A 25330-nucleotide genomic window follows, 5' to 3' on the forward strand; every position below is an offset into this window, starting at 1 on the left:
GCTTGGGAAGGCTTTCACTTCCTGAGGGCGGGGTGAGCAGCGTCTACGGTACAACGGAAAAAAGGCCCAGGCGACAACAGCAAAAGACAGAGTGTGCCGTTCCGTGGGACCTTAACCTTGGATAATGAGAATCTTTTCTCCTTGACTGTTTTGTTGTTCTGGTAACACTCTTTCCGGTAAACACGCGTTTTCCCTTGTCCACAATAATACTCGCTTTTCAAGGAAAGGACTTAATTTTGTAAAGTCAAGGAGGAACACACAAATAGTTGCATTATTTGATCCTCTAAATTACTTATGTTATATGGTAAATATTATCACCAATTTACAGATGAAGAAACTGAGCCTCTGAGATTACTTAAAGTCATTCAGATGTCACAAAATCTGAATGTTGAAAAGGATACTGGTGATCGTCTTGTGTTACGGAAGAGGAGAACGATATATATTCTATGAAAATCATATATTCTTCTCAGAAAATGACTATCCCAATGGACGTGGCCTGCTTCTGTAATACAAGCAGGGAAAGAGGGAGTTCAATGGAACTAAAATTGACTTTTACCCTTCCTTTCCCCAGCTTCTCCTACCAGACTGGCAAGTTCTCCCCAGGGCCCTCCAGCCCCATCATTCACACACCAATGAAAAGATTCAGAACTCCAAGGGGAAACTGGGATATAACTAGTTCCTCCTTACCCTCCTAAATTCAGAGCTCTTAGATAATTTGCTAATTCGCCACAGGAAGACTGGCAAACAGCTCTTTGCTCTGCAAACAGGAAATGTGATTTCCAGAGATTTCATCATACGCTTCAACCCACGTGAAGGACTTTGGGCATCTTCTGAAGTTCATTTCCATGAAACTCACCCTATCTGTGAACCTGTTAAAAATCCTCTTTCCTCCAGGTCAGAGGTAATTTTCCTCTAGTTTCTGACAGTATAGTGACCAGGGGTTACTGAAAATGTGCACATTGAACTAATAGCAGATATGTGTTTAAGAATAAATTGACAAAATTTCACTTTCTACCCCTAAGTATTATCTTAGAAAGGCAACTCAAAACTAAAAGGGAAAATAACTTAGTCTGTTCAGGCTGCTATAACAAAATACCGGAGACTGAGTGGCTTACAAACAATAGTAATTTATTGCTCATATTTCTGGAGGTTCGGAAGTCCAAGATCAAGGCACCAGCACGGTCACCTTCTGGTGAGGGCCCTCTTCCTGGGTTAAAGCTGCTGCCTGCCTACTGTGTCCTCACATGATGGAAGGGGCTAGGGATCTCTCTGGAGCCTTTTTATAAAGTATTAATCCCATTCATGAAGGTTCTACCACATGATTTAAGCACCTCCCAAAGTCCCCACCTCCTAATACCATCACATCAGGCATTAGGATTTCAACAAGTGAATTTTTGGAGGACACAAACATTCAGACCATAGTGATAACTAAATGTTAAGTCTCAAATTATGGACCTTGAGTATGTAAAAGACAGACCTCAGCCCTTTTTCCCAGTGTGCTTTCCCGAGTAACCTAATGCAGGAGACATATGCTGCAAATGATTTCAAGAGCCCAGGTGGGTGATATAAATGGGTGAAATAATCTCTTGATAGAGCACATACCCTGTCTCTAGAAGCAGTCATTAGTTACCTCTAGGCAATAGCTGCATGCAGGCCTGGTATTGCCAGATCTTCCATTTTTTTCAAGAGAAGCCAAAAATGAAGATTTTCATGTGAAATCTGTCAATTTTAAATGTTGGCTCAAAAAAATTTTTTTTAAACAGTACAGGCAAATTAAACCACTTATGTAGGTAACTCGTCCATAATTTCTGGCCTAATGACCCAGCTATCCCTCCAAAAGAAAGTCCCTTGTGGTTAAGTGGCTTTCATATGCAGACAACCACAAGCTAAAAAGTATTCAAACATTATCTGGGGTCTTCTTCCAAACAGTAAATTGTCAAGACACATTTCATTAACTGGACTGAGATGGTCTGTGGACTTAACTATCTGTTCTTACCATGACCATACCAGCCAGTGGTCTGGCTTGTCTGACCATCAAACCACTCCCCTTAATCATGTTGAGTTTTGCTCCATCCCGCTTTGAGACAGTCATAAGCCTCAGCAACTAAGTACAAGCTTGCATGCACACAAATTAATCCCTCTATAATTAAAAATACCAGATAATAGTTCGCTGATCGATAAACAAAGTATTTATTCAGCACCCATGTGCCAAGCACTGTGCTAGGCACTGTGGTGGATACAAAAATTTAAGACATGGTCCCTGCCCTTAAGGAGCTTACATTCTCATGAGGGAGACAAGACTACCATACATGTACCAGCTAGGAACAGTACAAGACAATATATAATTTGGTGTAAGAGTATGTCATACAGACTTGAAGCTTTATAGGGATTCAAAAAAGAAAGACAATGAAATAGGCCTTAGTGTCAAGGTTTCTTGAGGAGCCAGGAATGGGGCCAGGCCTTGAAGGACTGAAGAGACTTATATCGAGGTCCCTGTTTGGTTGAAGTGGGAGTAAGGTTCAGAGGAAGACAACAAGTATGAATTTGATATGGGGGCTTACTAAGAAGTCACTGTGGATTTCTGAGCAGAGAAGTGATCATACACTTGAACTTGATCATACAAAGTTCAACAACTTTAATGCAAACTCATAAAATATACAAGTAGTTTAGGGGATGTCCTACAGAACACTGAAAACAATGGCAGTATTGTGACTAGCAACACGGATGGCACTCACCTGTCAAAGGAAAACACAACCACAACATAGAATGCTATCAAGGATAGATGACAATTCTAGGAAGCCCCTTACCCAACATGGCAATAGCTCTAATATTTCCTAATTTTCATAGGCCCCACAGACAGAGAGAGGGTTTCATTACCAAGATGCAGGACCTGGGTGCTCTCTGCTTGGAGAGACTACATAAGAGGTATGAAAGATATTAGGAAATACAAGAGTGACACGGAAAAAGAACAAGTGGAAGAGAGAAACAAATAGAAATCGATAGTGAAAAAAACACACCAAAATGTATATAAAATTAATCTCCTAGGGAGATGCAATTTGCATGTCCATTTTAAAAAAAAATGAACATATGCTGTATTTCTACAACAAAAAAAACCTATGCTTTAGTCAGGTGTGCTTTTCAGTATTACTGGTAGAATCCAGGAATCCCTTAAATTATATGTATGTCAGGTCAGTGGTTACAAAATGCCATATATCAAATTTCACTTTTCAGTTGACTGGCATTATGAAAAGGAAGTGTGTTCTGGGAGAATTAAGATTGAGAGGTAAGTTGGGAAGAAGTGAGGACTCTTTCTTACGTCCAGGGCAGCCTAGGTATCCTGTTAAGCAACACAGGGCCAGGGATGGTGGCAGTGGGACCAGCCAAACTGGTAAGAGGTCAGTGGTTGAAATCATCACTGACCAGGATGCAGTGCAGTAGCACAGCAGCACATCCTGCCACGAGGAACTCTTATCCCACAAAGCAGAGGAATAAAAATAAAAATAAAAATAAAAAATAAAAATAAAAAACTGACTGTGTTTACGCCATAAATTCAAAACTTGTTCCCTATTTACCCAGTCATTAATATGTACAGACATCCCCTACTTAAATGAACAGTGAACAGATTTTAGGATTAAAATTTTACCACAAAAGTTTCATGAATTGGATAACTCAAAGTTAACTAAGGGAGAACAAATAAAACTAGAGAAACCTATTTCTAGCCCCAAAATAAACATTAAAAAAAACCCCTTCTAATTAAATTCAAGCTTTCCTGAACAAACAAGATATGACAAAATTTCAGAATCCCATAAGGATTATACATTCTAAGATTGGCATTTAAACTTCAAAGATTTTTTAAAACCACTTAGAAGAAAAAAGCAGTCCTATTATCCCAAGTTCCATAAAATTGCAACAATCATATTCAAAGTTACTGACTAGCAACATGTAAAATATGTATATTAAATTCCATTACTTATGCATATTCCATTTAAAGATATTAAAATACTTTTCACAAACAATCCAAAAATTCCCACTTGGGTTCTTTACTATGTTTAATCTAAACCTCATGTCCATTTTTCTGAGGAAAATCTCACACTCTAGGAAGCTACCACTTAAGTGAGCTGGAACTAGTGGGAACATGTAGATCCTGTGCCTACATGCTATTTATGAAAACTGTTTGAAATAAATAATCTCTTCCCTGGGGGTATCCGTTTTATTCCTCTGGGTTCTCTGAACTACTTAAGCAGTGTGAACGCAAACCTGTTGAAACTGAGGGAAGTTAATATTTTAGGTATTTATTGAACCACAGGCATTAACTGCCTACTTCTGCAGACCCTGTCTAATTTCTGCCTGATTGGGAAGGTACACCAGGTAAAATTCATTGGCTTTTCATGAAGCAAATGTCAAAGGTCAACCAGCAAAAGACCCAGGAGAAATGGATCCTTGCCTAACTGCTACCTGTTTATCTGGCTCCAAAGTCAACACTCTAACTTGTTTTCCAGGTTGAAAGAAGATCTTCCTGTTGTTTTCCAAAAACGTGGCTATTACCTGTCTTTCCTTAGATATTTCTTACTGGAGAAATGCAAGCAGATGCCATACTAGCTTTCCACTTATAGCTGACTCTCCTATAGCTGAATTCCTGCTGCCACAAGAACCACCCTCCCCCATTCTTCCACACTATATGACAACTTGAAGTTCTGCAAAACCCAGACAGAGAACAAACTACCTAGACAACAGAACTAAATCTTCTTCCTACTGGAGCTGGCATTCTGAATTAGTCAGATGTGTATACAGCCACATACTTCCAATCGTGAAATGAAATCCAGTCAAAAGCTGTGAAGACACAGGAAGAGCGGGCATAGTAAACTGCTCTGAGCTCAGACCTATGCAGGAGAGCTAGAATACAGTATCATAATTTAAAAGATCACACACAAAAGCTTTAATTCAGTGAGAGAGAGATGGAATTCAGTTTTATTTTGTCCTCTCTGAAACTTCCATTTACACCATGGCCTCATCTACCAAAGAAGAGGAGGAAAAAGCTCTGCCTTATCCCACAGAACTCAAGTACTCATGTACTTGTTCGTTAGAGGTGGCAGGGTGTTTGTTTCTCCAGTTTTTTGGCTCCAAGCGACTACCCTTTCAGTACCAGTGTAGTGAGGAACCACTGGCCAAACTGTTGGAAATGTCTTCCGGATTAATCAGTGTACCATTTCATAAAGTGCTTCTGGAGTTAAAATCCGTCAAGCTGTCAAAAGTGTCCACACTTTTGCAATACAAAGGATAAAAGAATCCCAATGGGTGTGTCACCAAGTCCTCCCCAGCGGGGTCTCGTTGTTGGCACTGCCACTTTAACCGCCGAGGCGCTGGCCCTCACCCCAGGCGAAGCCTCCCGGCCGCTCTTCAGGTAGTGGATTGTAGTTTGGATCCTCATCTGGTGTATCAAAAATAGCCTTCCTAAAAGATAGGCAACAGATATAATTTAGTCCCAGAGTCATCTTAGGTCATAATTACTGCAAGAACAGTAAAGATCCACATGGTTTCCACCAATGGACAAGCACTGCATCTGCCTGCCAATGAAACAGTTATCATATTTTGAAGGTATCCATAACAGTAAAGATCCACATGGTTTCCACCAATGGACAAGCATTGCATCTGCCTGCCAATGAAACAGTTATCATATTTTGAAGGTATCCATAACAGTAAAGATCCACATGGTTTCCACCAATGGACAAGCATTGCATCTGCCTGCCAATGAAAGTTATCATATTTTGAAGGTATCCATAATATTTAACATTTACATTAACTTTTACCTCCTTTACTAATTTTAACTACACAAGCAATACATGTATGTTGCAGAGAAAAGAGGAAATATATATAAGCAAAACATCCTAAATCCCCAGAGATAATCATTATTGATGTTATTCATTATTCTTCCAGAACTTTTATCTACGTAATTTTACAAAACTTAGATCATATTACTTCTGTTTTGTAACCTGATTTTCACTTAATTTATCCTGAATGTCTCTCCACAACCAAGGTATCATCCAGTATCCATGGACAGATGAATGGATAAACAAAATGGTATATACATACAATGGAATATTATTCAGTCTTAAAAAGAAATTCTGATACATGTTACAACATGGATGGACCTTGAAAACAGTACGCTAAGTGAAATAAGCTGGTCACAAAAGGACAAATACTGTATGATTCCACTTACATGAGGAACCTAGAGTACAGAGTAGTCAAACTCATAGAGACAGAAAGTCAAATAGCAGTTGTTAAGTGCTGGGGAGAGAGGAAAATGGGAAGTTATTGTTTAATGGGGACAGAGTTTCAGTTTCGCAATATGAGAACAGTTCTATGGATGGATGGTGGTGATAGAAGTACAATGTGAATGCACTTAATGCTACTGAACTGTATGCTTACAATGTATAAGATGATAAATTTTTTTTTTTTTTTTTTTTTTTTTTTTTTTTTTTGTGAGGAGATCAGCCCTGAGCTAACATCCGCCAATCCTCCTCTTTTTTTGCTGAGGAAGATGGCCCTGGGCTAACATCCGTGCCTATCTTCCTCCACTTTATATGGGACGCCGCCATAGCATGGCTTACCAAGCAGTGCGTTGGTGCGCGCCCGGGATCCGAACCAGCGAACCCCGGGCCGCCGCAGCGGAGCGCGCGCACTTAACCGCTTGCGCCACCGGGCCGGCCCCAAGATGATAAATTTTATGTGTATTTTACCACAATTAAAATTTTTAAAAAATTAACAAGTTATTCCAAGAAAAATTATTGCAGAGCATAAGAAGGGACAATAAATGTCCAAAACATTTTTTAAGTACTGTTATTATATGGTCATTCAAAATCTCCTTAAAGAATTAACCATTAAAAAGCAGCAGCCCCTATTCGCACTCAGATTTCTAACTGCACTTGCCCACAGCTGATAAAATAGAAATGTATCTGAAAATTTCCATTTTATATTGGGGTCAGAAAAAGCATTTATATTTCAAAATGAGCTCCTTTAACTCTTACAAATTAACAATAAAAACACACACACCAATGGAAAAATATAGGGCTGAACAGGCAATTCAAAAAGGAAATCTGGGGCTGGCCCCATGGCATAGTGGTTAAGTCTGGCGTGCTCCACTTCAGTGACCCAGGTTCATGGGTTCAGATCCTGGGCGCAGCCCTACACGACTCGTCAAGCCATACTGTGGCAGCGACCCACATACAAAATAGAGGAAGACTGGCACAGATGTTGGCTCAAGGCTAATCTTTCTTAAGCAAAAAAAGGGGAAGATTGGCAATGGATGGTAGTTCAGAGAGACTCTTCCTCACCAAAACCAAAAAAAAAGAAATCCAAATGATCAAGAAACATAAAAATGTTTGCTCTCACAATAGTTAAAGGAAAGCATATTAAAAACTGAGACCCCTTCTACTTCCCAAACATTAGGTAGGGCAGAACAAAGTAGGTGTCCATGCAGGGGAGTGGAGGATGGGGGTGGGGAGAGTAGCTGGCATAGGGAGTCAAGAGCCCCCCCTGGGCATGCTCACATGGAGTTGGCCAGGTTCAGGGTGTCAGAGCCTGAGTAGGGTAAGGAAGGCATTCCCATGAGAGGGCAGCCCAACATGGGGAATCTGAGGCAGAGCAGGAGAAGCAAGGCATCCATGTGGGGGAGGGGGAGACAGTGATGAGGATGGTTACATATGGGGCATTAATTAAGTAAATATATTAATGATACTAGGAATCAGGTCTCTCACTGTCAGTGAGAGTAGGGAAATATGGAAAAGGGGTGGTATAGTCACCCAATGGAATACTACTCAGCAAAAAAAAGAACAAATTACTGATACATGCAACAATGTAGATTAATTTCAAAAACATTATGTTGAATGAATGAGGCCTTATACAAACGAGTACATACATACTGTATGATTCCACCCATGACGCTGTAGAACATGCAAAGCTAATCTGTGGAGGCACAAAATCAGTATAGTGATTGTTTCCTGGGGGATGGGGGCAAGGACTGACAGGGAATCTTGTGGGTAATGGTTAATTTTCTTTATCCTGATAGGAGTTTGGGTTACACATAGATGCGTGCATTTATGAAAACCTGTTGACACACTTGAGATTTCTGTATTTTGTTGCATATAAAGAACTCAAGTTACTGATATATATACTAAAGTATTTATTTATTTATTTTGGTGAGGAAGATTGTGGCCCTGAGCTAAGGTTTGTTGCCAATCTTCCTCTTTTTGCTTGAGGAAGATTGTTGCTGAGCTAATATCTGTACCAATCTTCCTCTATTTTGTATGTGGGATGCCACCACAGTGTGGTTTGATGAGCGGTGTGTAGGTCTGCACCCGGGATCCGAACTTGCAAATCCTGGGCTGCCAAAGTGGAGCACACGAACTTATCCACTCCGCCACCAGGCTGGCCCCAGTATTTAGAGAATTAAGTATATTGGGATGGAAAGATGCAAGGACAGATGTACAAAAAGCAAGAACAGTAATAAAATATTAATTTTAGAATCTATGTGGTAGGTAAATGATATTCGCTGTACAATTTTTTTCCACTTTCCTGTAAGTTGAGAAATTTTCATAAAACATTGGAGGAAAAATATAGAAAGAAAAAAACTAGAACGAATCATGTGGATTTGTACTAGAACTGGGAGTATCAGTAGAAACACATGTTTTAAAAAATGAATACAGTCATGTGTCGCTTAACAATGGGGATACGTTCTGAGAAATGTGTCAATAGGCGATTTCGTCCTCGTGTGAACATCATAGAGTGTACTTACACAAACCTACTACACACCTAGGCTATATGATATTAATCTTATGGGACTGTTGTTAACTGAAACATCGTTATGTTGTACATGACTGTAGATATAAAAATACAGATGTGTATACACACGTTTATACACTCATATGCATACATATAATTCTCTTGCTCTGTTCATTAAGAGGACCTGGGAACAGTAATGCTCCAAAAGCCATGAGCACATCTAGCACCCAGATCTTGGCTTCTAAATACCGTTCTTCACTAAAACGGAATTAGAGCTCCTCGAAGAAATAGTTGATTCTAGGAAAGCACAAGATAAGTATGGGATATTTTGTTGGGCCAGAAAGTAATAAATTGCTTAAAAAATAAAATGGGAACATATTGAAAAGTACTTAGAAGCCAGTTTGAAGGGGTTCCTATTGGCCAAATCTGGGACAGTATGGGCATCAAAATAAATTATGATAATAAGGGTTTATAATCCATGAATAACACCTGAAACCATGAATTCATGCAGATATAAATTAGTTGACATTTGATAAGGAATGGGATATTTATGTAATCTCAAAGAAACTTTCCATAAAACACTTAAATTACAAAAGGAAAAAAAGTCACTTTACAGTGGAGAAGCCTCAAAGACAACTTAATCAAGTAATCAAAGCGATTACCACCACTTCGACAAATTCAACAAATTGAAATCCTGTTCTAACAGGCTGCAGTTGGAACATGGCATCACTTCTCTGTATTCCTGCCAAAGATGCAAAACCTGAACCTAAACATGAGGGAACATTAGACAAATCTAAATCGAGAGACATTCTAAAAAACGGGCTCATAATCTTCAAAAATGTCTATTTCATGAAAGTCAAGGTAAGACTGAGGAGCTGATCCAAACTGAAGGAGACTAAACAGACATGATAACGAAATGCAACACCTGACTCTGAACTGGATTCTTTTGCTATAAAGAACATTATTAGGACAACTGCCAAAAGGGGAATTGGGTCTGAGGATTAATGTTTATTTCCTGATTTTGAATATGTAGAAAAATCTCCTTGTTTATGGAAAATACACATGAAAGGGGGTCATGGGGCATTAGATTGACAATTTATTTTTAAATACCTAAGGAAAAAAAAGTCCTCTGTACTGTTTGTAATTTTCTGTAAGTCTGAAATTGTTTCAAACTTTCAGAAAAAAATCATAAAAAACAATGAGACACCATCTTATAGCTATCAAACTGGAAAAGGGTAAATATAATACCTCCCACATTTGACAAGGATGTGGGGAAATGGACACGTACATTACTGGAAGAAATGTAAACTTGAACATCCATTCTCAACGACAATTTGGCAATAAACAAAATAGCAATTCCACTTCTAAGAATTTATCCTTTGAAAATAATCACGGATGTGTGCAAAGATTTAGCTACTAGGATGATTTACCACTCCAATTATAGAAGGGAAAAGCAAGAACTAATGTCAATGTCCATTAGTAACGGATTAGTAAAATTATGCTATATTCACACAATGAGGTATCATGTAGCAGTCACAATCTTGTAGGACATTTATGGTGGAAAAATGATTATGGCATACCATGTTAAAAAGGTTATGAAATAGCATTTTTAAAAAGTACACAGACAGTAAAAGACTGAAGAATACATATTGAAAGCTAACAATGGGGGGCCAGCCCCGTGGTGTAGTGGTTAAGTTCGCAAGCTCCGCTTCGGCAGCCCGGGTCTGGATCCCAGGTGCGGACCTACACCACTCGCCAGCCATGCTGTGGTGGCAACCCACATACAAAATAGAGGAAGACTGGCACAGGTGTTAGCTCAGGGCTAATCTTCCTCAAGCAAGAAAGGTGGAAGATTGGCAACAGACGTTAGCTCAGGGCGAATCTTCCTCAGCAAAAGAAAGAAAAAAAAATAAAGCTAACAATGGTAACCACTGTTCTATCTAAGTGGTGGCATTATGGAGGATTTTACTTTCTTTTTTTTACTTAACTATTCCACAACCAACATCTTATAATAAAAACTCACATTTTACTCCTCAAGTGAGCCCTTTTTAATGCAGTATATCCCAAGCACACAAAATTCTGGAGTAGAAAGATGTCCTATGAATCAAAGCTCTACCCTCAAGAAACTGAAGTGCAAAAATAAGGGACTCGCTTGAAACCACACAGCTGGTCAGTGGAGCAGCTGTACCTCGTTTCCAGCCCAAAGCTATTTTGACTCTAATTCACTGCTTCTCTCTACCCCCTGCTTGGAAGGCCAGCAGTTCCACCGTTAGACACTTTCCTTTAATCAGTTTTGCCCATTTTACTACCTCACCTCTCTAAACTCAGAGAGCAGCTTTCATGAAACCTGCAGGCTCCTCCCTGGGACAGGAGGTGCTAGTGGTCATTCAGGACAGCAATTTCCAAGTCACCCTCAGGACATCCTGAGCCTGTTAACCTTGCTCCTGCCACAACTCGAGCACTGTCTGCCCCTACCCAATTCAAATGCTCCTCAACCGCAGCCAGACTGCTCAGTCTGCAAATATTTACCGACCTGAACCAAGCTACAGGAGCCCCAAAATAACACAAACCACGGACCCTGTCCTTGTTTGTCCGCAAGGAACCCGGTGTTAAATACTCACAAAATAGATGGTGTTTTCAGAATTCTTATTCCACCAGGCTGATTGGGAAATACATCTTCCAAGAAAAAATATATGTGTCCAACTGCAATACCTAGAATCAACCAGAAATAAAGGATGAGAGAGAGGATTAAAATTGCAATTGCAGGTAGATCTACCAACACAAATTCCTTATATTTAGGATGAAATGTCAATATAATTATTAAAAGTTAAAAAACCTAATGTTGTAGTCTTTGAGCATATAATTATCAAATAATCCTATAATAGCTATATGTGAAGCCTAGGCAGAATAAACATGAAAAATAGTGACAAAATAAGTTTACAAGTAAAATAATAGAGAAAGTAGTGATAAGACTCTTACCCAAGAGGTCCACAATGATTGAGTTCCCCAACAACAAGGAAAAGCCCATGAGCACCCAGGGTAGAAAGGGGGCCTGGAAATTGAGAAGGCCGAAGAAGTTCATGCGGACATATGGGTTTCTTCGGCTCCACACGTAGACAAGCATTATTGTAAAGGCCTGGCCCAAGAATACTAAGCTCACAAACAAACCAAAAAGCTAGCATATGGCATTAAGGAAAATATCAACATTAAAAGTGTAATAGGGAAGACTTGGCAAGATTCTGTTCTAACGAAGTTTGAATTAGGAGGGTCGAGCAATAGTTACATCTTCAGAAGAAAAAAAGCCTGAAAATATTTATCTAGAGCAATCAGGCAAAAACCTACTTAGGCCAAATCATCATTACAATCCAAATCGGGATTGTAGCTACTTCAAATTAATATTCTGCTTTTCATGAAGTTCTTGCCTCTTTGGAAAATGTGTTAATTCTTTCGTCTATAATTACATTAAAGCTCACTCACCATTAGCACCTTTACAGAGGTGCATAAAGCCAGCTGAAGCAAAAACATCTTGTCAGACAGGACTATATTCAAGTCTGTTATATAGATGAAAATTCTTTTTTAAAAAATAATTTATCAGTTTTGATATGACCAAATGTCTCACCAACTTAGTTTAAAAGCAAAGTACACCCATCAACAATAACATATCTGTGCCGGCCCTGTGGCTTAGCAGTTAAGTGCGCGCACTCCGCTGCTGGCGGCCCGGGGTTCGGATCCCGGGCGCGCATGGACCCACCACTTCTCCGGCCATGCTGAGGCCGCGTCCCACATGCAGCAACTAGGATGTGCAGCTATGACATACAACTATCTACTGGGGCTTTGAGGGGAAAAATAAATAAAATAAAGTTTAAAAAAAAAAACAAAAAAAACCAATAATATATCTAAGATGCTTAATGGTAACCCACCTCGGTAAAAAGTTCCTCTTACTTGCCCACAGTAGAAAAGCATCCTGTCCGACCTCTAGGCTTAGAAAGCCGCCACATAAAGTGTGCTGTAAAATAAATAGTAGTATCCTGAAGCTAAAATCCAGAGCTCTACTTTTATCTGTTTGTTCAGAATATCCAGTGGGTTGTGGGAGACAGACGAAAAGCTTTAGGAAGAGAGAGAGTGTTCTTTCACATTTTCCTGTATTTGTTCTATTCGTTGAAGGATACAGTCATTAAGAATCCACCAAAAAGGAACATAAATACAAAGTCTGCTGTCCGACCTCGGAAAGAGCCTTCTTCTAGCATTCGACAGTAACGATATCTTAAGTTCCAAGTTAAGAAAATGTTAAGCACACAAATATGAACAAAGTAAAACTTAATGTATCACTTAGGTACACTTGGACTTCACATTTTTTGGGAGAAGTCAAGCCTTCGCTTCTATAAGAATGTTTATGAGTGGCAGTGTGGTTACTTCTCTTTCACCAGACACTCTAGGCAAGGTGAAGACCAGCTCCTATTTTACAAGAACTGTTTCTGACTGGGGAACTAAGTCAGACGCCACACAAACATGCTTCTAGTCACCTATTAAACCTTTTCAAATTTGTATTGTCTTTCCCATGTTCACCCACACCATAATCTGCACCATCCTTGCTTTTTCACAACCTAACTTGGAAGAAATCCCCAACAAGAAGCCTTACGTGATAATCTACTTTTTCAGGCCAGGAATAGTAAGCATTTCTATACCTCAGTTAATAAAGATGCATTATGATGAAAAAAATTAATTATATTTAAACTTAGAATGATATACCATACAGGAGACACAGGAATCCGGCCTAGGGCAGAAATCCTGTCACCCCTACAAAGCCCTCTGTCTACTGCAGATAAGGTGAGCTGTAACTCCCTCTTAATCCAGAGGGTGGGGATGGAGGGGGAATGCCCTGCTCAGTGGCCCCAATTACCATCTGACCAGAGCACAACTCTTCCTCTCTTTCAATAAACCGGAACATGGCAGCCTGGCAGACATGAAGGCACTGTCCTTTCAGTCAGTAGAACTAGCAACTAAGATCCAAGGAGACCTCAAGTTCTCCATTCCTCATGAGCCCACTCCCAAACCCATACTAAAACTCTGTTAATTATCACTTGGTACCTGCCGATGTTTATTTTGTAAGTATGACTCAAATCACTTCTCTTCTTTGATCAGAATTTTAAGTGACTTATGGGCAAAAATGTTATCATTTTATGGTTAAATAGCTCCCATTTGAACAATGACCTACAAACACCCTCAAAACATTACTGTCCGACCAACTACTCTGTGTACCACTGAGCCAGTACCCAGAAGTTACAGTTAAGATGGTTACAAAAATAACAGGATCAATAGTTTCAACTTATTATTGTATTTCCTAAGTAAGCCTAAAATTTTTATGTAACTCCATTTAATAAAGGATACAGAAAAATCATGTTAAATAAAAAATTGAATCCAACTGGCCCAAAAAATAAGAAATTGGTGATTAGCCTCCATATCTGTTAAAAGAAAAAAATCAAAAGAAAGGTAGATTAAGTAAAACACACCAGGAAACATTTCTATATTAAGACAAAAGAGACATTCTATGACTACGATGGTTCAAAGACTATGATAGGGTAATACTATGCTCTGAACTAAAAAGTGGGGCACACAATCTGACAGCGGACTTTTGTCCTGCTTCTAGTTGAAAGTCTGAAAGATATCACTCGGTCCCTGAAATTTGTAAGGATAACATGACAGAAAACTTGAATTTGTGATTGTCTTTTAAAAAAAGCCCACACCGTATGGTCAGCCAAATTATGGAAAAAGTTTGATGGAAAGACTAGGTTAATGTGCAGAATAGAAAACAGTGCTTTCACATATGTGGTGTCACAATCTAACAGATAGTCTTGTGATACCAGAGAAAAACTCCAGGGATCTAATATAAATTGGAGAAATGTTTCAATATTAGGCAGTCAGAAACATCAGAGTAAAGAGTAATTCTAAAGCAAATACTCAAGTTCTAGCTTGAATAAACAGCCAACTCCCTACAAGCAAAGACCTAATGCTCTAATAATTAGAGTCTAATTGGTACATGCAAGGACAGTCACTTTCATGTTGGAAACTCTGATATACTCTTCCCTACCCAATCCATCCACATCTGCAATAAAAACTACTCACAATGCCAGAGCACTTAACATTTTAAAGTGTTTTAACATATTTTATTATCTCATGTGATCTTAATAATCCTGTGAGACCAGCAGGCTGGTCCTACCATTCCCAGTTCACAGATAAGAAAACTAAGAGACTTGGATAATTTTTAAATGGCTTGCTCAAGGACACACAGCCTATAGAGGGAGACTCTGAATTCAAACCTAGTATCAAGAGTTAACCCCAGGCAAAATCCAGCCAAGCAAGCTAACAAGAAGAAATGCTTGGATGGAGCTATGGCTCCCAGCAAAGGCCATGCAAGTGTTGAAGAACACGGCAATAACAAGAGTTCACAGGACTGCTTCATGTATCATTAAATTCTTACGAATTGGTAACTGTTAAGGTTGAAACAATTCATTTCTACATATTAACTACATCCAGGATTTTAGAGCCCTCAACCTAGCGAGGAGAGAAGCATATAAATAAGTCTAAGTACAACGTGGAGACGCTCTAAAAGAAGTATTTGCAGATACCCCAGGGACACAAAGGAGGATGAATCTGAGAAGGCTACACAAAAGCTGCGTGTTGAAAGGCAAGCTGGAGTTCAATGGGTATAAAGTGAATGAAACACATTTGAGACAGAGAGAACAGCATGTGTAGGGGCAGAATTACTGGCTTTTGGGTCTCCCTCTGACTCCAACTATAGCCTTACATGATCATCCTGGAGCAGGAAAACACATTTCTCTTCTAGCATTCTAATTACTGGAAAGGACTATCTGCCCCTGTAATCTAATAAATTGGCATGTTGTTTTAGATATCAGTCTTTTAGAGTTTTGTGACTATGATCTAATCCTTGAAACGTGGATCAATTTAAAAGCACTAATAGTTTCTGAACTGAAGTTACGTTTCTGAACTGGACCACAGTGATAACACCAAAGTGGTGGATGTGCCAGGTGGTGAGTGGACAAAATAAGGGCATCCTGTGAGACTCGCCCTGGGCAGCTAGCTGGTCAGTCTTCTCAAACTACAATAATAACTCAGAACTAGTGATTCCTAAATACAGGAAGTAGACACATCAAATCAAAACCGTGCAAGGAACTTTAAAAATAAAACACAGATTCTTACTTCCTACCCTTGGTGATTATGATTTGGTACACTATGACGAGCTCGAGAATCTCTTAAAAGCTCCCTAGGTGATTCTGAAGCCCAATCAGGCTGCAGAATCACTGCTTTATACCCTCCACATAAGACTTACAGCCAAATATTCCCACAGAATTCTTTTTTGAGATAGTGTATGGCAGGATTTGCTACTAAAAAGTATGAAAAACAAGTTAAAAAACTGAAACAATCATAGCTGTGATGGACCACTTACTTGAAAGTGTTTAAAGATTAATTCAGGATTGAAGTACAATTGAAAAGGTGTGATCAATTCCAACTGCTGAAATAGAAAAAGAGCTTCTTAGAGCAAATTGGTCAAGAAACAAAATTTCATCATTTACAACAAAGGATTAGTAGGCCTAGCAATTTCCAACTCTCAGTCACTTAGACTCAATCCTTTAAGGCTTTCGTCTTAGGCGGGAAGAGGTAAAGAATTCTCTAGAACTGGTACAATTCTTTGTATCCTCAATACCTAACACAAAGTAAAAGTTTGTTTTATGTTGCAATAGGCAAGGCTGACATGAAGGCACGGGGCACAGGATGGCATCTTAGATACAAGGAATGTAAGAGCAGCTGGTAGGAATCTTGCCCATCACACGGGCACCACCTGAAACAGCTGTGTGAAGCAGCACAACTCCAAACAACTGAGACTCAAGACCCTGCCACCGCCAGGGCTGAGGGCTTCTAGTCAACCTCTACATCCAGACTCTTTCTTTCAAAACTTTTCTCTCTCGACAATTTCCGGCTTCCTATCCTCGACATCTAAGTTTCTTCATTGAGCGCGCCTTCCTCCCACTAGTCGCCACGGGACCACTTGGCCATAGCCAGAGTTCTAGGACACGTTTCCTGGGTGGGCGGCTCCCGCAGCCCTGACTTGCTATAGGTCCGGCCTTCATCTCTCAGAAACTGACCTGCAGTCCTGATCCTCCACCCCTCTCGGGTCACTGGATAAGCACTCTCCGGGCCATACCGACCCCAGAGTGAGCTCTGTTCGCCTCCACCCACCCCTGTGACCAACCCCTCTGGGCTTCCACGAAGCCCAAACCCCAGTTGCCTAAGGACCCGGTCATATCCAGCCCGGATAATGAGAAGCTGGCGCTGCAGCTGCTCACCACAGCGGCGGTGGTGAGGACGCAGGCGGTGGTGTAGGCGCGGCTAACTGGTGGGATCTGCAGGTACTCCAGCCGGAGGCTCTGGTACGCCATCTTCCCCACCGCCGCCTACCACCCCCCCGCTTCCCCTTCCGCCAGTCAGCCCAAGCGGCGGGGCGGGATCAACGCACGGCCCTCCCTCTAGCCTACCGCTGCTGTCCAATCAGCGCCGCGCAGTCGGCCAGCCACCAATAGCTAGAGCCCTAGGGACAGAACACCCGCCAATCACGAGTTGCGTCTCCGCCGCGCCCCAGCCTTGCTTCCCCACGCACCAACGTAGGGGAGAGGAGTGTAAGTACCGGTTCCTTCCGCCAATCTCCGCCGGCCACAGCTAGCTTTCCCGCCCGGCCCCTTTACGTCACCAGTCTAGGTGGCCTCCTCCCGACCGGAAAGCCAGCCAATCAGGAGCGCGATAGCATCCCGCCTTTGCTCTCGTACGCTGAGGCAGGTATCTGTCGGAATTTGGGGAGCCAGCCGCGCCGCCAATCTCTGGCAGCAAGCGGTGGTTTAAGGGAGGTGGCGGGAACCTGATGTTTGGTCGAATTCGGCACTCTCACGGTCGCTTGGGTGAGTGCCGCGGGGCTGCATTTTCTCTGAGGAGGAGCGGGAAGGGGTGGGACTGCGTTAGGCATCATCGCGGGGCGCTGAGCGGCCTGTTAGAGCAGCCTGGTCCGCCGGGCCGCGGGCCTCCGACCTGATTGTCCCGGCATGCAGCGGGGTCGCGGGGCCCGACGTAAGCCCGTCCTTCGGCCGGAAGTAGTTCCTGCCGGCGGTGTCTGTCTGGCGCTCAGTCCGCGCAGCTCGCTGAGGAGAGCTGGGCAGCTTTCGCGTTTCCTGTGCAAATATTGATTAAACCGTACTCATCCTGCCTTCAGGAGCTCTGAGGCCAGCAGAAGAGATGGGACAGGCCCGGGATAATAATATCCTACAGTAGGGCTTGGTCCGTGTCCGCAGGGAAGTCCTGACGGGAATTCGGAGGAGACGGTGGTCACCAGGGAAGTGTATTTAAACTGACCCTTGAAGGATATTTGGACATGGCATCCTTGCTTGAGGGAAAGACATCCGGGGCGGGGCGGAGGGATAGCTCGATTTGGTTGGAACAAAGAGAAGTGAGATCATGGCATGCAAAGTTAAGAATATCGTACTTTATTCGGTGGGTTATAAGGGAGCGCTGAAGATGTTTGGAACAGGGAGTGACCTGCAAGTCTGGTAGTGTATAACGGAAGGAATCAAGTGAAGGGCAGGAGGGAGAGGTTTTTCAAAAGGATATGAATGGGTGATTCACAGGAGAAACCTGCAGAGCTCCTATGTTTGAAGTGGTGCTCAACTTTACTGGTAATCAGAGAAATGCACATTAAAATGTTTTTGCCCCTTCCCCAGATATCACCCTCACAACCTGTTGATGAAACAATGCTGAATGTTTTGCTTGCCCTGGTAAGGGAGAACACCACCTCAATAGAGATTGGCAGTGTCTCATAGGGAAGAAAGGCAAGATCGGGATATTTTGAGAATGGCAAGTTTGGTTTAAGGTGGATCTTTTAGTTTGGGGGCTTGATTAGGATTGGGTGGGGCTCATGAAATAACACTCCAGGATGGGTAGAAACAGCTGAGGCAAGAGCTTTAGAGAACCTTAGGGTACAGATTGTTGATGCTTCCCATTGAAGAGTTGATCCATCTTTGGGGGAGTTCATAATGAACAATTAAGCCACTCGAATAATGAAAATATTATTCTGGTCTCCTAGAATAGTAAAGTCGTGCCAATATAAACAGTAAGTTGTGTGTAGGGGGAGAGAGTGTAGGTAGTTTCAGTCCTCAGTGTCCAACCTCTGTGTGGGACTGGATGGTTTTTTTCTGTGTGTGTGAGGAAGATCAGCCCTGAGCTAACATCCAATACCAGTCCTCCTCTTTTTGCTGAGGAAGACTGGCCCTGGGCTAACATCCATACTCATCTTCCTCTACTTTATATGGGACCCCACCACAGCATGGCTTGAAAAGCGGTGGGTCGGTGTGCGCCTGGGATCCGAACCTGCGAACCCCAGGCCACCAAGGCAGAGTACGCGCACTTAACTGCTACGCCACCAGGCTGGCACCATAGATGGTTTTGATTTTCAAAAAACGACACTGTAAAACAATTTTACACCTACCAGATTGTCAAAAATTAGAATGTTGAATAATATCAAGTGTTGGCAAAGACATGAGAAAGTTCTACTACACTGCAAGTGGGAGTGTAAACTAGCCTAGACCCCCCCACCCCCAGCTAAAAAAAAAACACAAAAAGTTCTGGAGAACATTTTGGCAGTATTTAGTGAAATTATGTATGAGTCAACTCTGGCCCAGCAATTACTTGCCTATGTAAATACTGTGCAAGTCCCTGAGGAGACTTGTTCATTGTGGGAGGGTGTTCATTACAACATTATTTCTGATAGCAAGGTGCTGAACAAAGTAGGTGTCACAAGGAGAATGGGCACATTAAGTGTGGTATATGCATATGGTAAAATTGATGGAATACTTCAGTCAGAACCAATGAATAAACTTAAGTATAATAACATGAAGTGATTGCAAACATAATATAAAGAAAAATGTAAACATACTTATACAAAACTATTTTTCAAGGCTATATGTCTAAAACCTATTAAAGATGAATTGAAATGAAAGATGAATTGAAATGAAAGATGAATTGAAAAGGCATGTGTTAAAAACACTAGAGTAGGTTCCTATGGGAGATGAGAGATGGAACAATAAAATAAGACCTTGCATGAGCCAAAAATAAGAGTACCGTGAAATAGGAAGTGTTATCAACTCAATTAGCAAGTACAAGGGCCTTAAAAAGGAGGGCAGAGTGTGGTTAGTAAGGGTCAGATGATGAAGACCTTTGTAAGCCATGTTGAAAGAGTTTGAACTTGATCCTGAAGGCATAGGGCAGTGTCGAGGAATAAAAATCCTGCCAAGCCAGAGAATCCTCTCCACAAGACATAGAAAAGAAAGCAGTTTTATTACTGAATGAGCATATCCAGATTATAATGCATTATAGGTAATCTGTGAATGAGATTACAAAGACAGAAATTCTGCCTTGTTTATACGGCCAAGCAGTTAAAACTATTCTGTTTTTAGCCATTACATACATAAATTCTCAAGATTAATGGCATCTTGTCTTCCCATAAAAAGATTTGACTGCACCATTTGCTTCAAATTCTTTTATAAAGTTCATCCTAAATTCACGTGATAATTGAGGTAGCCATTTATTTTAGCTGATTGCCTTTATCTGAAGGAATAATAAAACTTGTCTTATTTCTATGACAAGCATATGGTTATAGCTCAGAAAAAGGTGCCTCGGTTAAAGTCCCACAGTGAATGGGAGATAGGAGTGTTGTGTTCCTAGATCTTTACATTTGAAAGGAATGACTCCTTTGAGTCATTTGAAAAATTGTCGGGTTGTAAAGCTGCCAAGAAGCTTGCTCAGCTTCTAACTGGGATTTTTTTTTTCAGGTGGCTAGGTTGGAAGGACAAGGGAGTTGAGGACATTGGCAAGGGAGTGGTTGAAGTGATGAATCATGGAGCCTAAAATGGATAGGGAAAGAAGTGAAGTGGGAGAGACTGAGAGCAAGAAGGAGAGGATCAGAGGGCTGAGAGTCTTGAAGAGTAAAGTATAATATGAGTACGTAATGAGAGTTGCAAGAATAGCATAGGAAGTTGTGGTCAAAAAGTAGGAGTAGTTGAGGGGAGAGGTTGCAAATATCAAGAGGCAGGTGGCTAAAAGAGTGGAGATGGAGTCTGGCCTGGTGGCGTAGCGGTTGGGTTCGTGCGCTCTACTTCCATGGCCCTGGGTTCACAGGTTCAGATCCCGGGCGCGCACCGACGCACGGCTTGTCAAGCCATGCTATGGCGGCATCCCATATAGAGTGGAGGAAGATGGGCACGGATGTTAGCCCAGGGCCGATCTTCCTCAGCCAAAAGAGGAGGATTGGCAATGGATGTTAGCTCAGGGCTGATCTTCCTCATAATAAAAAAAAGAGTGGAGATGAAGTCCGCTGAAACTCAAGAAAACGAGTCTCTAGGAATTGGTTAGGTCATCTGTCTAAACTTGTGCGTTGTCTGGGATGATAACAGAATTCAGAAGACTGAGCTGTAGGCCAGAGTCCTCAATAAATGAGAGGCGAGAGAAATGAACAATGAGGAGGGGGAAAGGGAGGGTATCGGCTGAGGGAAGAGCCTCAGAGAGGCAAGGGTTTGTATCCTGTTGTGGATGAGTGAGGCTGGAAGTGGCATTGGGTATCAAGGAACACAGACTCCTTATTATTTATTTATTGCTATCTGTAATGTGATTTACTTTCCTCAGATGATTTTTTTATCCAAATGAATTTTTTTCTTTTTACATTTGCAGATTTTTCTCAGTCAAAATTAACATTGCAAAATAAGCCAACATGTCTGTCGATCCAATGACCTATGAGGCCCAGTTCTTTGGCTTCACACCACAAACTTGCATGCTTAGGATCTACACTGCGTTTCAAGACTACCTGTTTGAAGTGATGCAGGCTGTTGAACAGGTTATTCTGAAGAAGCTGGATGGCAGCCCAGACTGTGAGATTAGCCCAGTCCAGATTCGTAAATGCACGGAGAAATTTCTTTGCTTCATGAAAGGGCGTTTTGATAACCTTTTTGGCAAAATGGAGCAGCTATTTTTACAGTTGATTTTGCGTATTCCCCCAAACATCTTGCTTCCGGAAGATAAGTCTCAGGATATGCATCCTTGTAGTGAGGAAGAATTCCAGCTTCTCCAAAAAGAAATTGAACAGTTACAGGAGAAGTATAAGACTGAATTATGCACGAAGCAGGCCCTTCTTGCAGAATTAGAAGAGCAAAAAATCGTTCAGGCCAAACTCAAACAGACATTGGCTTTGTTTGATGAGCTTGAAAATGTTGGCAGAGATCATGGGACTAGTGATTTTAGGGAGAGCTTGGTATTCCTGGTCCAGAACTCCAGAAAACTACAGAATATTAGAGACAATGTGGAAAAAGAAGGGAAAAAACTGAAAATATCTTAATTTCTAAGTAGTAAAAGGAGCCTTTCAGAAAGTAGAATGGTAAGGGATTTACATCAATGACTATTATTTTAGTAAACTATATATTTTATTGGATTTTCCTTATTCATTCTTTCTCGTATTCCACGTCTTCCTCTTTTTTGGTCCACTCTCCTGAAGTGTCTATGTACTACCCTGAACTCATCTTTGAAGCATCTGTTCTTAGAGGCCCCTAATATGGGAAGGGATTCTTGATTCAATAATGACTCATTTGGGGCATGATTGAAGAAGTAAAGCTTTCCCTGGCTAAAGATATTTGTAAAATTGTACCTTGGTCGTGAGTCCTTTGTTAACCTCCATCCTTTTTACTTATTCTTTGGATGAGACCAAATTAGAAAAAGGTTAAATGAGTGCCTTCTTTATTAACCAGCTGCTACACTGTGGGGCAGCCCACACAGAAGTCTTGCGCTTGCCCAGTAACTTAATTCTACACCAGGAAGTTGATAACTAGTTGAAAGAAGCAAGTAGCAGAAAGGACAACCATGATCTTTAGTGAAGAAGAAAGAAGTTTTTGTTTCCAAAATAAATCCTTTCTTTGACCAAGGCCTTGGTGATGGTAAGCAGTTTGCTGTGTTGAAGTTCAGCAGTAGAAGACCTTGGACAAAAGAGAAGCAGATCTCACTGGAACAGAAAAGGAAGAAGCCTGGAACATACCCAAGGAAAAGTTTATATTGACTGATTGTTAGGTGTTTGTAACAATTTTTTTTTCATACTTCAGTTAGTTTTGGAATCTACCTTGTACCTAATATTTAACTTATTTATTCACACTCATAAGCATCAAATATTTAGTACCCTCAGTGGGAAATTTTAGCTGTCTTGTCCTTAAATTCAGTGGAGTCTGATATTTCCTTTTGTAATTAGTCCATGTAAAGTGTTAGATCACCCAAGGAAAGGGGAGAAATAGCAATCATGGCTCTTAAGGTATTGCTTGCCCGCATGTCTTCCTAAAGAATGGGACTCAGAGTTTCTCCTTTATATAGAGGAGTAACTTAGGGTATTAATATTTGCAATTAAATATTCAAAGACACAGGAAGCCTGTGTTTACCTGGAACATGTTTATTATCGAAGAGTCCTTTTTCCAATCCTGTACATTAAATACATTTATTTTAAAAGCTTTGGTTTTTGATTTTCTGCTGTCTATAGTGTCATGGTATGTTTCCTTCCTCAATATGACTTTTTATCCAAATGAAAATTTTCTATTTTTTTTACATTTTTAGCTTATTTAAAATCTCCTAGTATAGTGGGTTGAAAGGTGATCCCCTAAAAGGTATGTCCATGCCCTGAGGCCTAGAACCTGTGATTGTGCCTTATTTGGAAAAGCGATCTTTGCAGGTATAATGAAGTTAAGGATCTGGAGATAAGGACATCATCCTGTATTATCTAGGTGGGCCCTAAATCCAATGACAAGTGTCTTTATGAGAGAAAGGCAGGGGGATATTTGAGACAGAAGAGGAGGAGGCATTGTGACCACGGAGGCAGGTTGGAGTTGTGCAGCCACAAGTCAGAGAATGCCCAGAGCCACCACAGCTGGAAGAGGCAAAGCACAGATTCTACCCCAGAGCCTCCAGAGGGAGCGTGCCCCTGCTGACAGCTTTATTTGGATTTCTGACCTCCAGAACTGAAAATACATTTCTGTTCTTTAAGTCATTAAGTTTGTTATGGTAGCCACAGGAAACTAATATACCTAGTGAAATTAGAATACTAAGATATTCATAAGGAAGTAGGTTGCTTATTAAGGAAACAGCTGAGACCTGGTTAGCCTCATTATACATGCAATAATATGGTTTGTCTGAAGACAGTTAAAATATGGACATGACCTGGATAGAAGAGTGAAATCCACAGTGTCTACTCGAGTCCATTTCATGTTGAGTAAGTGCTCAATAATTGTTGGACATTAATACTGTTACTATTTGTCATAGTAGTGTCTCTGCAGGAACAAATTAATCTACCTGGCCCCGTTGTCCTCTAATTAAATTCCGCCCTCAAAAATTCAGAAATCAGGATAATAAACACTTGGTCACCCACTCTGCTTCACTGCTCTACCTCCCATCCAGCATCAGTCTCACCCTATTTTCTACTTCCCTCTACATTAGAGCTTATGATTTTGTAATATCAAATCTTCAATTTTCCTAGATGCCTATTCCCAAGCTTGTGTTTATTTATTCTCCTTTACTGTTGTGCCATTCCCCACTATATACCCCCAAATAAACTTTTCTCACACTGCTGCTGCAAGTGTCAGGCAGCCGGTTAGGGAGACAGTTTGGCGTGGTATTAATAGAAAGTAAAGGGCCGGCCCCGTGGCTTAGTGGTTGGGTGCGCGCGCTCCGCTGCTGCCAGCCGGGGTTCGGATCCCGGGCGCGCACCGACGCACCGCTTCTCCGGCCATGCTGAGGCCGCATCCCACATACAGCAACTAGAAGGATGTGCAGCTATGGCATACAACCATCTACTGGGGCTTTGGGGGGAAAATAAATAAATTATAAAAAAAAAAAAAGAAAGTAAAGAGTGGACATTACTACCAACCTTACAGAAATAAAAAGGATGCGGGGGGTGTTTATGCACACCACCAAGAAATTCTTGGACACCGACTGGGTATCCTACAACTCAATTCTGACAGTACCTGGAGATAGCATCAGATTCCAGAGGTTAAGGGCTCAGTCCCACAACACTGCCCTCCACTTGAGATGCCAGTCACAAGTCCACGTGGTTACCTGTGCTTCTGAACGACTGGCTGTAAAGCAGAGATTCCCATGACTCCTTGGGTTCATATAATTTGCTAGAGCGGCTCGGCTCACAGAACTCAGGAAAGCTTGTTCACTCACACAGTTTACTACAAAGGATACACAAATCAACAGCTAGATGAAGAGACACATAGGGCGAGGTTCCAGACAAAGCAGGTTTTGTCCCTGTGGAGTTTGTGCCCAGCATGGTGGCATGGGCCCAGCATGGTGGCATGTGGAAGTGTTCTGGTTCTCTAACCTGGAAGCTTTCCAAACCCCCTCCTTTTGGGTTTTTATGGAGGCTTCATTACATAGGCATGGTTGATTAAATCACTGGCTGTTGGTGATTGAA

At 41.3% G+C, this 25330-nt stretch overlaps 2 protein-coding genes across 5 annotated transcripts; one reads left to right on the forward strand and one right to left on the reverse strand.

Moving 5' to 3' along the window:
- Positions 1-3531: 3531 nt before the first annotated feature.
- On the reverse strand, positions 3532-17263 carry DERL2 (derlin 2). 3 transcript variants are annotated; one of them, XM_058560000.1, is made up of 7 exons: positions 17142-17263; positions 16244-16306; positions 14167-14240; positions 12948-13041; positions 11758-11953; positions 11400-11490; positions 3532-5451 (listed from the first exon to the last, which is right to left on the reverse strand). In XM_058560000.1, the coding sequence occupies exons 1-7, from the start codon at positions 17232-17234 to the stop codon at positions 5346-5348; spliced, it is 717 nt and encodes a 238-aa protein (XP_058415983.1). In that variant the 5' UTR covers positions 17235-17263; the 3' UTR covers positions 3532-5345. The 3 variants fall into 3 exon arrangements, with proteins under 3 accessions (XP_058415983.1, XP_058415981.1, XP_058415984.1); XM_058559998.1 differs by having other exon boundaries at positions 16244-16309; XM_058560001.1 differs by lacking the exons at positions 11758-11953; positions 12948-13041; positions 14167-14240 and having other exon boundaries at positions 5366-5451; positions 16244-16309.
- Positions 17264-17614: 351 nt separating this feature from the next.
- On the forward strand, positions 17615-23384 carry MIS12 (MIS12 kinetochore complex component). Of its 2 annotated transcripts, none has more exons than XM_058560002.1 (2): positions 17615-17747; positions 21562-23384. In XM_058560002.1, exon 2 carries the CDS (start codon positions 21602-21604, stop codon positions 22220-22222), a length of 621 nt encoding a protein of 206 aa, XP_058415985.1. In that variant the 5' UTR covers positions 17615-17747; positions 21562-21601; the 3' UTR covers positions 22223-23384. The 2 variants fall into 2 exon arrangements, with proteins under 2 accessions (XP_058415985.1, XP_058415986.1); XM_058560003.1 differs by lacking the exon at positions 17615-17747 and adding an exon at positions 19838-20835.
- Positions 23385-25330: the final 1946 nt, after the last annotated feature.

The sequence above is a fragment of the Diceros bicornis genome, chromosome 18 (genome assembly GCF_020826845.1).
Source record: "Diceros bicornis minor isolate mBicDic1 chromosome 18, mDicBic1.mat.cur, whole genome shotgun sequence".
Lineage (NCBI taxonomy): Eukaryota > Metazoa > Chordata > Mammalia > Perissodactyla > Rhinocerotidae > Diceros > Diceros bicornis.

Coding starts and splice junctions, on each gene's coding strand:
- DERL2 (XM_058559998.1), bottom strand. CDS start 17,234: ATGGCGTACCAGAGCCTCCGGCTGGAGTACCTGCAGATCCCACCAGTT. Junction 16,310..17,141: donor TCCTCACCACCGCCGCTGTG/GTGAGCAGCTGC, acceptor TTTCTATTTCAG/CAGTTGGAATTGATCACACC. Junction 14,241..16,243: donor TAATCTTTAAACACTTTCAA/GTAAGTGGTCCA, acceptor TTCTTTTAACAG/ATATGGAGGCTAATCACCAA.
- MIS12 (XM_058560002.1), top strand. CDS start 21,602: ATGTCTGTCGATCCAATGACCTATGAGGCCCAGTTCTTTGGCTTCACA.